Here is a 14,560-nt window from a genome sequence, read left to right on the forward strand (position 1 = left end):
AAGCTTGCATGAAGATAAAAGCCAATCTTCTGCTCCAATGTCTAGTCAGTCATCAGCACATCAGTAGTGGTAGCAATAGTTTAATGGTAGCAGAGCCACGTCAGAGATTAAACTTTCGAAAGTGACGTCATCCGATTCAGCGTGTGTACGTGACGTCATCAGATTGTGTGTGAAAGTGACGTCAGCAGATTTAGTGTGAGAAAGTGACGTCATCACTCAGCATGTGGAAGAAAAATTGGGTTGTAGCCATGAATCAACCAAGGCGCATTTGTCAACATAGAGGACATTAGCACATGAGGACATTAGCACATGAGGACATTGGCACAGGGGACAGTGAATAATGCAAATGGAAGACTTATATGCGGCTCAAGTACGTTGCTTGTCAGTCCTGACATCTGACATGGGTCAGTCCTGACATTTGACATGGGTCAGCGCTGACATCTGACATGGGTCAGTCCTGACATCTGACATGGGTCAGTCCTGACATTTGACATGGGTCAGTCCTGACATCTAACATGGGTCAGTCCTGACATCTGACATGGGTCAGTCCTGACATCTGACATGGGTCAGTCCTGACATCTGACATGAGTCAGTCCTGACATCTGACATGGTCGACTAGACCCGAAAAGGCATGGCACTGATTTGAGAGTGGACGAGGTCATGTGACGGATGTCGTGCTGATGACGTCATGTGACCTTGACGTCATGTGACGGATGTCGTGCTGATGACGTCATGTGACCTTGACGTCATGTGACGGATGTCGTGCTGATGACGTCATGTGACCTTGACGTCATGTGACGGATGTCGTGCTGATGAGGTCATGTGACCTTGACGTCATGTGACGGATGTCGTGCTGGTGAGGTCATGTGACCTTGACGTCATGTGACGGATGTCGTGCTGATGACGTCATGTGACCTTGGCGTCATGTGACGGATGTCGTGCTGATGACGTCATGTGACCTTGACGTCATGTGATGGATGTGGTGCTGATGACGTCATGTGCCTCAACTGGTTGCCGTCACACTTGTCTCAACTGGATGACGTCACACTTGTCTCAACTGGATGACGTCACACTTGTCTCAACTGGTTGCGGTCACACTTGTCTCAACTGGTTGCGGTCACACTTGTCTCAACTGGTTGCCGTCACACTTGTCTCAACTGGATGACGTCACACTTGTCTCAACTGGATGACGTCACACTTGTCTCAACTGGTTGCGGTCGGTGGGCTTAGACTTCCAGCACCAGCGGCAACACTTGGCTCTAGAAGATTCTCGAACTAGATCGTCTAAACTCATGCAGACGGCCGCGGCCAGGAGGAAGAGGGCGCCGCCCCAGCCCAGGCCGTACCCCAGCCCGTAGTGGTGCGCCCTGATGCTGCTGTCCGTCTCCACGGCGATGGGGAAGACGAGTAAGGCAACACTGGCACTAAGTGCTGGAAATAGATCAAAAGTTCAAGGTCAGTGGCGCAGACAGGACTTTGTCATGTGGAGGGGGAGGGGGGGGGGGGGTGTAGTGTAAAACACACATACAGACGCCATAACGATTCTAAGAGCAGAAAATTTAAAATGTTAAAACATCTTCTATTGGTAAACATAAAGCCACTGGTGGTAAACATAAAGCCACTGGTGGTAAACATAAAGCCACTGGTGGTAAACATAAAGCCACTGGTGGTAAACATAAGGCCACTGGTGGTAAACATAAGGCCACTGGTGGTAAACATAAAGCCACTGGTGGTAAACATAAGGCCACTGGTGGTAAACATAAAGCCACTGGTGGTAAACATAAGGCCACTGGTGGTAAACATAAAGCCACTGGTGGTAAACATAAAGCCACTGGTGGTAAACATAAAGCCACTGGTGGTAAACATAAAGCCACTGGTGGTAAACATAAGGCCACTGGTGGTAAACATAAAGCCACTGGTGGTAAACATAAAGCCACTGGTGGTAAACATAAGGCCACTGGTGGTAAACATAAGGCCACTGGTGGTAAACATAAAGCCACTGGTGGTAAACATAAAGCCACACCATTATCTAACATTTCAAAACAATTTAACCCTCTACTCACCAGATAAATAAAATTTAACCATTTACTCACTAAACACATATAATTTAATCCTTATTTACTCACCACATACATATAATTTAACCCTTTACTCACCACATACATATAATTTAACCCTTTACTCACCACATACATATAATTTAACCCTTTACTCACCAGATACATATAATTTAACCTTTATCTATCCTCCAGATAAATACAGATTAACCCTTTACTCACCAGATATGAGAAATATTTCCCCAGCAGAATGGAAGTAATAAATTTTTCTGGGTAAAGGGTTAGTGCAGACACCGCAGATTGCAAGTACCGCAGCTAGCAAGCCAAAGGTGGCCGCAAATATCATTAACCCAATGACGACATTTTGCCAGTCTGGAATAAAAGAAGGTCAGACAATAATCGATTCTTTCTTCCTGCTAACAGTAATCGACCAAGTTGGCCCATCGATATATTCCCTCATGTACTACACTGCAACATTTTATTCAAATAAAAAAAAAATCAACATACAGTGACTTTTCTACAATAGGTGTTCATGTGCATGTGTGGGAATGTGTGTGTCAGTAAACTATTAGTGTGTGTCTGTTTGTATGCGTGTGTTTGTTTGTATGCGTGTGTGTTTGTATGTGTGTTTGTTTGTATGCGTTTTTGTTTTTCTAAATAGAAAAACTAAATGAAATATTAGTGTGTGTGTGTGTAACTTGATAAAAAGTTTCAAATAGACCTTATAATTATATCTCAGGACAAATTTTACATTATATCTCAAGACAAAGGTTACCTTTAATTATATCTCATTAAATGTTTTACCTTATTATAATTTATGTGCATGTGTGTGAATGTGTGTGTTTTAAAAAACGTCAGTAAACTATTAGTGTGTGTCTGTTTGTATGCGTGTGTGAGGGAAGGGGGGGGGGAAGGGACGACAAACCCAACTACAACAAGATCGACAACTGTGCCCATGGGGAGTCCCTTATCGGATCGTTACATGAAGGTTTGGATGTGGGATATAGTTGGTGTGGGGTAGAGGGTGGCGGTGGGGTAGAGGTGGTGTGGGGTAGAGGTGGTGTGGGGTAGAGGTGGTGTGGGGTAGAGGTGGTGTGGGGTAGAGGTGGTGTGGGGTAGAGGTGGTATAGGGGAAGATTTGGTGTGGGGCAGATGAGTGGCGTGTGTGTGGTGTGGGGTTCATGTGGTACGGTACAAGGAAAATGAAAGCCTCTTCATTAGGTCAGTAGATTAATGAGTTAACTTGAACATAACAATATTGAACACGTCAGTAGATTAATGAGTTAACTTGAACATAACAATATTGAACACGTCAGTAGATTAATGAGTTAACTTGAACATAACAATATTGAACACGCCAATTTCATATTTGATATGACAGTGCGATATTTGACATGAGAATTCCATTTTAACATGACAATTATGTATGACATGACAATTAGGTATGACATGACAATTAGGTATGACATGACAATTAGGTATGACATGACAATTAGGTATGACATGACAATTAGGTATGACATGACAATTAGGTATGACATGACTAGTATAACAAAGATCATATTCAACGGGACAATGAGACTTGATGTAACTAAAGCCGTTCCTACGTGGCTTCCTGTCAGGGCAAAGTGTCAAGGCCACTGGATCTGTCATGTTCTGGTAACAATTTATCCAAAGTCCTCCTTCAAATCCTGCTCGAAAGAAAAAACAAACATATTGGACTGTGTCAATAAAAAACAAACATATTGGACCGTGTCAATAAAAAACAAACATATTGGACTGTGTCAATAAAAAACAAACATATTGGACTGTGTCAATAAAAAACAAACATATTGGACTGTGTCAATAAAAAACAAACATATTGGACTGTGTCAATAAAAAACAAACATATTGGACTGTGTCAATAAAAAACAAACATATTGGACTGTGTCAATAAAAAACAAACATATTGGACTGTGTCAATAAAAAACAAACATATTGGACTGTGTCAATAAAAAACAAACATATTGGACTGTGTCAATAAAAAACAAACATATTGGACTGTGTCAATAAAAAACAAACATATTGGACTGTGTCAATAAAAAACAAACATATTGGACTGTGTCAATAAAAAACAAACATATTGGACTGTGTCAATAGTTATTTCCATCGGTGACCAAACCAAACCGCCCCTAACGGCTTACTCAAACAATCCAGAGTTCGAAGTCAGGGGGTACCCATAAGTAGGTCAAGTTCTAAATATAGCCGGCCTGTTAACAACAGGATACCAGCCTCTGTTGTTTAGCAATAATCGATTACTTCAATCATCTTGTGTAATCGATTATCCATGGAACTGATGAATTAGAAACGGCAACTGGTATTTTTCTTCCCACTGCCGGCATTTTTCTACGGACTGCCGGCATTTTTCTACCCTCTACCGGCATTTTTCTATCCACTGCTGGTAAATATACATATAGAGCAGGTCATCTTACATAGAGTGCCGGCTTACTTAGAATTAGTGCCCCCCTCCCCATATCTCATGAAAAATTTGACCTTATAATTATATCTCATGACAAATCCACCGAGAAATAACTTGGGGTGTTCTTGTTATGCCTTAGAAACCCACACACACACACACTCACACGTATATATATATATATATATATATATATATATATATATATATATATATATATATATATATATATATATATATATATATATATAGGTTCTGTGTCAAGTTGCCCAGGTAGAGATGGGCCAAAATTTATCAGCACGAATGATTGGCTACTCTATAAACCAAGCAACCAACCAATCAATCAACCAACCAACCAACCAACCAACAAACAAACAAACAAACTAACTCACCCTGGCCATGGATCCAATCGGCGCTCGCAAGTGACGATAGAATGAAGGTCATGGCCGTGACTGTGGCGAAGACGCCGAAGAGGCGAAAAGGTCGCCAAAGTTTAGCCTCCCTGATGTAGTACTCCTCTCCCAACCTGCGGTGGTCCGAGCTGTTCTGCCGCGTCTTGAACTTGAGGAAGTTCTTCATGCTGGTCATCGTGTCTGCGGTCAACGCTCAGAGCTTGGCTGGTGATTTCACATCGAGGCTCAAAGTTTTCTTACGGTTAAATACAAAGACCGTCCTCAGATAGCAGTTTGATCTCGTCATCTCCTCAGTTGACATTGAAATATTTTCATCCAGGGAAGAAAACTTGGAGATAAACAAAGAGCGATGAAACAGACCTCGACCTAACGCGGTGACCTAACGCGGTGACCTAACGCGGTGACCTAACGCAGTGACCTAATGCGGTGGGCGAACTGAGCGAGGAGAATTGTATGCGCTAGAGCGGTATCGAACTTCAACAAAAACTGCTCAAAACACACGCAACACATGCAATGAACACATCACAACACAACACATTCAATGAACACATCACAACACAACACATGCAATGAACACATCACAACACAACACATTCAATGAACACATCACAACACAACACATTCAATGAACACATCACAACACAACACATTCAATGAACACATCACAACAACACATTCAATGAATTGAGCACATCACAACACAACACATTCAATGAATTGAACACATTACAACACAACACATTCAATGAATTGAGCACATAAGCAAAACCGGTACAGTTGACGTCATCATTACGTTACATCACATGTTAAACACCACTTACATAACATCACATTATCACCCGTAGATTACATCATCCATACTCTTCATCACCTGTAAATTACACCTGTACATTCTATCAGGTGTAATTTACAGGTGAATTGTGTTTAACTTAGATGTTGGATGTTCTAATTGTGTTGTTAGATAGATGTTGGATGTTCTAATTGTGTTGTTAGATAGATGTTGGATGTTCTAATTGTGTTGTTAGATAGATGTTGGATGTTCTAATTGTGTTGTTAGATAGATGTTGGATGTTCTAATTGTGTTGTTAGATAGATGTTGGATGTTCTAATTGTGTTGTTAGATAGATGTTGGATGTTCTAATTGTGTTGTTAGATAGATGTCGGATGTCGGATGTCGGATGTTCTAATTGTGTTGGGTTAAAAGACGGATATTCTGAGGACTGTATTTTAATAACCGAACAGGAAATGTTTGAGTAGGTTAGTCGCGTGTTCTACCACTGGACCACTTTTACCACATGCCGGTTAGCCCCTCCCCCCCCCTCAACTCGCTGCTGACCACACCGGTGCTGGTGTGAGATGGATTCGAACGCGGCACACGATGCTGTCAACTATTACAAGCAAGATTTACAAAAACACATTGCTGTCAGCAGACATGAGTGATGTGAGCAGACGATCAATACACACGCCAAACGCAGCGCGCGTGTACAGTGAGAGGAGAATCCATACTGCCACGACAAGTTGAGAAAAAAATCCACGGATCCTGCACATGAATGGAATAACAAGAAACGAACTTGTACACAAGATAGTGTCCACCACGAACGGCACAAGGTCGGAGGTCAGATGACGACCAAAAGTTGAAGGGACCTAGCGAGACTCGTCATCAGCAGCCAACACACTGGCCAACACGGAGAGAAACAAGCACAGAACCCCATGACGTCACAAGCGGTGTACAAATCCTACAATAGTATCCGACATTTTTGTACGACCAACGAGAGAAAGGTGCAGATGGTGGGGGTGTTGTGTCTAGAAAAGATGCTGATGGTAACTGAAATAGATTTTTCTATCGGCTTCACTATGGGTCTCCAATCTGACCATTTTCAAGAAAATCTCGGAAAATGGTGCATTTTTTTAATGACCTCCCTTTGGTGACGCTTCTAATTTCACAGAGACTTTTTGCTTGCTAGAAATCTTATTTCAGTCTATAACTAAGCCCAACTAGATGATCCATTCATATAGGAAAAAGCCTACACAAACTGACCATTAAACAAAGTAACCACGAGACAAACTGCTATGTGAGTATGCCATAATTGGTAGATCCACACATGTGAACCAACCTTATGTTGTAGAACTGGAGGCGTATTGATTTCCAAGTGCTAAGGCGAAACACGCTCCAAGGCAAAATATCGTGCAGTAAATCACTGTTATACGCAAGATTCCCATGTGAATGGGCAGTCACAAATTGAACTGTGTGTTAGTGGCGTAGCCATTTTTATGGCGGGTGGGGCGGCCGCCCTAGGCGCCAACCCAAAGGGGGCGCCAAAAGAAAAACTAATTTAAAAGATCATTTTAAGCTGAAGTATTAAATTATATACCGTCAAAGTTACGAAAATAAACGACTTCAGGGCATTGATTTAACTGTTTTCTATATCAATTTTGTGGCACCGAAATAAAAATCCTATGGGATCGTAAATGGTAAAAACCTTTCTAATGTATTTACTGTGGGGTGGGGAGGGGGGTCCAAAAGGTGGGCGCTTTTTCAATGACAGGAATAACTATAAATAGAATGGGAGGGAGGGGCGCACAAATGTATAGTCCGCCCCGGGCGCCGGAATCCGTCGCTACGCCTGTGCGTGTGTTGCCCTAAAAATTGGTCTGGTGAGAAACACAAGCAAAACAAAACTATGCTGCAGTGGGACATTTTTATTTTTTGTTGGCATCAAAACAATCAAATATGGACAAATTGTGACAAACATTGACACACTGACAAAATGGAGAAATTGTGACAAACATTGACACACTGACAAAATGGACAAATTGTGACAAACATTGACACACTGACAAAATGGACAAATTGTGACAAATATTGACACACTGACAAAATGGACAAATTGTGACAAACATTGACACACTGACAAAATGGACAAATTGTGACAAACATTGACACACTGACAAAATGGACAAATTGTAACAAACATTGACACACTGACAAAATGGACAAATTGTGACAAACATTGACACACTGACAAAATGGACAAATTGTGACAAACATTGACACACTGACAAAATGGACAAATTGTGACAAACATTGACAAACTGACAAAATGGACAAATTGTAACAAACATTGACACACTGACAAAATGGACAAATTGTGACAAATATTGACACACTGACAAAATGGACAAATTGTGACAAACATTGACACACTGACAAAATGGACAAATTGTGACAAATACTGACACACTGACCAGAACTGACCTCTGCCTGTAATTAATTTGCATTCATCAACGGCATTAGCTATGACGTCAGAATGTGAGCAGTTTAACCAGAGTCCTTCAACGATAGTCAGGTTCCAAGCATCTGTGGGAGACAGGACATAGGGTTAGTGGCACAACACAACACAACACACAACACACAACACACAACACAGCACACAACACAACACACAACACAACACAAGCATCTGTGGGAGACAGGACTTGATTAGTGGCACAACACACAACACAGCACACAACACACAACACAACACAGCACACAACACACAACACACAACACAACACAACACAACACAAGCATCTGTGGGAGACAGGACTTGATTAGTGGCACAACACACAACACACATCACACAACACACATCACACAACACACAACACAGCACAAGCATCTGTGGGAGACAGGACTTAGGGTTAGTGGCACAACACACATCACACAACACACAACACAGCACACAACACACAACACAACACAACACAAGCATCTGTGGGAGACAGGACTTAGGGTTAGTGGCACAACACACAACACACATCACACAACACACAACACAGCACAACACAACACAAGCATCTGTGGGAGATAGGACTTGATTAGTGGCACAACACACAACACACAACACAACACAACACAACACACAACACACAACACAACACACATCACACAACACAACACACAACACAGCACACAACACACAACACACAACACACAACACACAACACAACACCACACAAGACATAACACACAACACAGCACACAACACAACACTCAACACACAACACATCACACAACACACAACACAGCACACAACACAACACACAACACAAGACAAAACACAACACAACACACAACACACAACACAACACACAACACAACACACAACACACATCACACATCACACAACACACATCACACAACACAACACAACACAAGCATCTGTGGGAGACATGACTTGATTAGTGGCACAACACACAACACACATCACACAACACAGCACACAACACAACACACATCACACAACACAACACAGCACACAAAACAAGCATCTGTGGGAGACAGGACATGATTAGTGGCACAACACACAACACACAACACAACACACAACACAACACAGCACACAAAACAACACACAACACAAGACAAAACACAACACAACACACAACACAACACACAACACACAACACACATCACACATCACACAACACACAACACACAACACAACACTCAACACAACACACCACAACACAAAACAAGCATCTGTTGGGAGACACGACTTGATTAGTGGCACAACACACAACACACAACACACAACATCACAACACACAACATCACAACACACAACACATCACAACAACATGACACAACACAATACAACACACAACACACAACACAATACAACACACATCACAAGATAACACACAACACATTACCACATCACACCACATCACCACAGAACACAACACAACACATCACACAACACATAACACATCACATCATAACATATCACACATCACAACACATCATCACACAACTTAACGCATCAAAACACATAACACTTCAATCAAATCCACATACTTTTTACAACTCAACAAATACAACATATAGTTTTAGAATTGTTTTTAAATGCGCTGGGAGAAACAGTGGCACTAAGTGGTGCAGATTTGGACCTAGAATTGATTCCATCATTTTCTGCAGACTGACTTCCTCGTATCAAAGTAGGCTATAGATGAAATATTGTAATGAAGTAAGATAAAGAGGAAGTATTGTAATTAAGTAGGATATAGAGTAAGTATTGTAATCGCGCAAAAAAATCTCCCTGCGTTCCTCTGTCCGTCCGTCCGTCCATCCGTCCGTCCGTCCGTCCGTCTGTATGCCTGTCTGTCATGTGAGCAGTGAGTAAGTCAGGGTCAGGACTATCATCATACCGCAGACCCCGAATAAGGAGGGGGGGGGGGGGGAAGGTCACATGCCGTTTAGGGGAACTAACATCTGACCAAAAAAAAATACTTTTATTTTTTCGCACCTTGATAGACTTAAGACTAGGAATTTTGAAAGAAAGCAAATAAATTTTGTTTTCTTATTTTCAGTGCATTCAAAAGCTTGTTGCTATCAGGTTTTTTTTTTAATTTGATTTCATTTTCCTATTTTTAGATTCTTAATTTATGAAGTCAACGACTGAAAATATTTGCATTAAAAAATCAATCAGTAGCTCGCGATATCTGAAAGACGATTACCTGCCCCGTGAATGCAGCCGTCCGTGACGATATTTTACAGACAATAAATCTTGTTACCTCACCTTAGCTTCAAATCGTTTAAAAACTAAATTGTCTGTCCCGCCTTCACCAATTCGGCTCAGCTCTACGATTGTAAACAGAGTTTCTTCCAGGCATCTCTTCGGGGGGGTGGGGGGGGGGCAGAGTCTCCCCGAAGAAAGTCTACCGCCCCCCCCCCCACGAAAATATCAAGTGCCCCCCCCCCCCCCCCCCCCCCGGAGAAAAAAAGTCTGGAAGAAACTCTGTAAACATTCTCGTGAACCACAACTCACCAGTGAGAGTGTTTAGTTATCTCCCCTTCTGCATATAGTCATCTATTAAATGATCGCCAGCATTTAATTGTGTTATATCCATTTAGCTTCAAAACCTTTTACTTAATTAAAAAAAATTTTTGTAAATTTAATTAAATTTTAAACATAGATATGCATGCATTTCTCTCGAAGGCGATATTATCTGGAAATTTGACTCTGCATTAGTGGGTCAAAATTGAGCTACAAGATGTGCCACCAACCAACACACAAACTTACATGACGTTGTGAACTAAGTAAAATCTTGTAAAAAAATTCAAAGTGTTTTTCTGTGACTTAAAAAAAGTATTTTACGATTCCTCAAAAAAAGCTCACATCTACCAGACCCATTTTTTTTTCAAGTTTTTCACGCGGGTCAAGACTTGATGACAAGCGCACTGTGACATAAAATGTGACATATAATCAACTTCTTAAAATTAATAATGTTTGCTTTAATAAGTACTCATTTTCCGCTCTATTAGACCCATATTGTTCGCGTTCAATTGATGTGCACTTCTTTTAACTTTGTCGTATACAGAGTATAGAGGAAGTATTGTAAGCGGGCACAAGAAATACTGACAGTTTTCACCTTTTTACACCTCAGAACTTCATCATATACGGAGTATAAGTAACTTATTTTAATCGGGCAAAAATTATGAATGCAGATTTATCAAAATTTCGGAGTTCTATAAGTAATCGAGTCCGAAAAACTGGGTTTTGCAATTCTGTCCGTTTGTCTTTGTGTATGTATGTCTGTAAACACGATAACTTGAGTACCAGCCACACAAGACAACCACACAGACCAACCACACACAAGACAACCACACAAACCAACCACACAGATTAACCACACAGACCAACCACACACACGAGTGTAGTAGCACACGATTGTAGTAGCACATGAGTGTAGTAGCACATGAGTGTAGTAGCACACGATTGTAGTAGCACATGAGTGTAGTAGTACACGATTGTAGTAGCACACGATTGTAGTAGCACACGATTGTAGTAGCACATGAGTGAAGTAGTATATGAGTGAAGTAGCACATGAGTGTAGTAGCACATGAGTGTAGTAGCACACGATTGTAGTAGCACACGATTGTAGTAGCACATGAGTGTAGTAGCACACGATTGTAGTAGCACACGATTGTAGTAGCACACGATTGTAGTAGTACATGAGTGTAGTAGCACACGATTGTAGTAGCACATGAGTGTAGTAGCACATGAGTGTAGTAGTACATGAGTGAAGTAGCACATGAGTGTAGTAGTACATGAGTGTAGTAGTACATGAGTGTAGTAGTACATGAGTGTAGTAGCACACGATTGTAGTAGCACATGAGTGTAGTAGTACATGAGTGTAGTAGTACATGAGTGTAGTAGTACATGAGTGTAGTAGCACATGAGTGTAGTAGCACACGATTGTAGTAGTACATGAGTGTAGTAGTACATGAGTGTAGTAGTACATGAGTGTAGTAGTACATGAGTGTAGTAGCACATGAGTGTAGTAGCACGTTTGTAGAGTAAAAAAAAATGTATAGTACAAATACCGAGGATTTAATTTAACAAGGGAAGCAGCAAAAATACCGCTTAATACAAGTTTTATTCTAGTTGCTTCCCTTATATTAATACAAGTATTATTCTAGTTGCTGCCCTTATATCAATACAAGTATTATTCTAGTTGCTTCCCTTATCTGGTAAAAAAAATGAGAAAAAATGTCCCAAAAAATTAACAACACATTAAAAAAAAAGTAATAATACACTATTTAAATAAATGTGTAAGGATGTTTTTTTTAGGAAATATATCTTGATCGCCCAACAGAGGCAACCCTTCCCGGCGCCCAGGGACAAACTTTCGATTTGCACTCCCCCCCCCCTCAAACTTTCGATTACTTTTTCCAACCCCAACAGAGACCAACCACACACGTAACAACCGCACGGATGAATGAACAGCTGGTTAGTCGCTGAGCCTAGACTCTCAAGTTTTTATACACATTATGAAATTCAGGAGGGTAGTGTGGACACACCCGTGGACACACTCGTGGACACACCCGTGGACACACCCGTGGACACACCCGTGGAAAATATTTACTTTTACCAGTGTCGGCCTCCCCCGCCCCGGAGAATTTTATTCGACACTGCAAAAGTTCAAGTACCCTACCCCTAACCGTACCCTACCCCCTTGAAATAATCGGGGGTGGGCGTGGACTAAATTTTCTTCGGAGGAGGCGGACACTAGTAAAAGTATGTTATCTATATAAATTCTATTTCGTTGAAGGGGACGGTAGTCGTGCTTCGGGGTGGTTGGGGCGGGGGAAGGGGGTGGCTGTCTGGCGGCGGAGCTGATCCCCCCCCCCCTCCCTACCAAGTTAAGAGTCGTCTGAAAGAAACTTTAAATGCGACTTTTGTCATGTTTGAGATTAGGAGCGAGGTTTAGAGGTATGGCTACGACTATATTTAGTATCAATGTGCAGTAACTACAAATAGATCAAGCTTAAATCCGATTAAAATTGCGATAATGTCATTTTTCGTTACCGGTTCAATTTGAAGTTAAGGTGGCGATTTTGGTTTTGGTTAAGAGAAAAGAGTCAACACTATCAACCTAGCGCCCGTTGTATCTATGCCTCAACGGGCCATTTATCTCGTGTGTATATATATATATATATATATATATATATATATATATATATATATATATATATATATATATATATATATATATATATATATATATATATATATATATACCGTATTCTATATTCTATGTTCTACATTTTACGTTTTTCATGTTTCGTTTTCAGGTTCTACGTTCTACGTTTTACAGATTTCGTTTTATTAAACGTTATACGTTATACGTTATATGCTATACGTTATACGTTTTGCGTTTTACATTTCACATTTTACATTTCAAATTATATATTTTACATTTTACATTTTACATTTTACATTTCACGTTTCACGTTTTACGTTTTACGTTTTACGTTTTACATTTTACATTTTACTTTTTACTTTATAATTTATACTTTACACTTTACACCTTACACTTTTATATTTTTTAATTTCATATTTCTTATTTCGTATTTCCTATTTAATATTAAATATATATATATATATATATATATATATATATATATATATATAAACTTTTTATTTATTGATTGATCTATATATATTTATGTATATGTGTGGGTATTTATCGGAAAGAGAAAAAAATAATATTAGTATAAAGAATAAAACAGCCAACACAACACAGACACTGAGAAGATAAAGTGGAAACTGTACACACATACAAAAATAGAAACACACATAAACACACAGAGACACACACAGACACACAGACATACACACACGGAGACACACACTCAAACACACACAGACACACAGACACACACACGGAGACACACACAGACACACATAGACACAGACACACAGACATATACACACGGAGACACACACAAATACACACAGAGACACATAGACACACACACAGAGACACACAGACACACACACACAGACACACACACAGACACACACACAGACACAGCCGAGAGCAGCTTAAAGTTGAGCTGCGGTACGCTCTTGCGTGTGTCTGACACACGGTGATCACGTGATGCATGAGAGGGGCGGGGCGAGGAGACAGTGACAGATCAGCGAAGATCCACACGATCATTAGAAGATCATTAGAAGATCATTAGAAGATCATTAGAAGATCATTAGAAAAATGTCGAGAAATGCTAAAAACCTGCTGCTGATGGTGAACAAAGATTGTTTGATATGAATGTTCACGGAGCTAAGATCGTTTGATATGAATGA

The 14,560-nt window shown here is 40.5% G+C and overlaps 1 protein-coding gene across 1 annotated transcript in view; it reads right to left on the reverse strand.

Moving 5' to 3' along the window:
* Positions 1-235: 235 nt before the first annotated feature.
* LOC131944003 (uncharacterized) overlaps positions 236-14,560 on the reverse strand; it is a 37,198-nt gene continuing 22,873 nt past the window's right edge. Inside the window, exons 2-4 of the mRNA XM_059304440.1 lie at positions 8,182-8,283; positions 2,280-2,429; positions 236-1,431 (exon numbers count right to left, since the gene is read on the reverse strand). Coding sequence (XP_059160423.1) covers positions 1,193-1,431; positions 2,280-2,429; positions 8,182-8,283 — 491 coding nt within the window. The 3' untranslated portion in view covers positions 236-1,192. The remainder of the gene's footprint in view (positions 1,432-2,279; positions 2,430-8,181; positions 8,284-14,560) is intronic.

Source organism: Physella acuta, unplaced genomic scaffold (assembly GCF_028476545.2).
Source record: "Physella acuta isolate Inbredline_101_S28 unplaced genomic scaffold, ASM2847654v3 ptg000476l, whole genome shotgun sequence".
Lineage (NCBI taxonomy): Eukaryota > Metazoa > Mollusca > Gastropoda > Physidae > Physella > Physella acuta.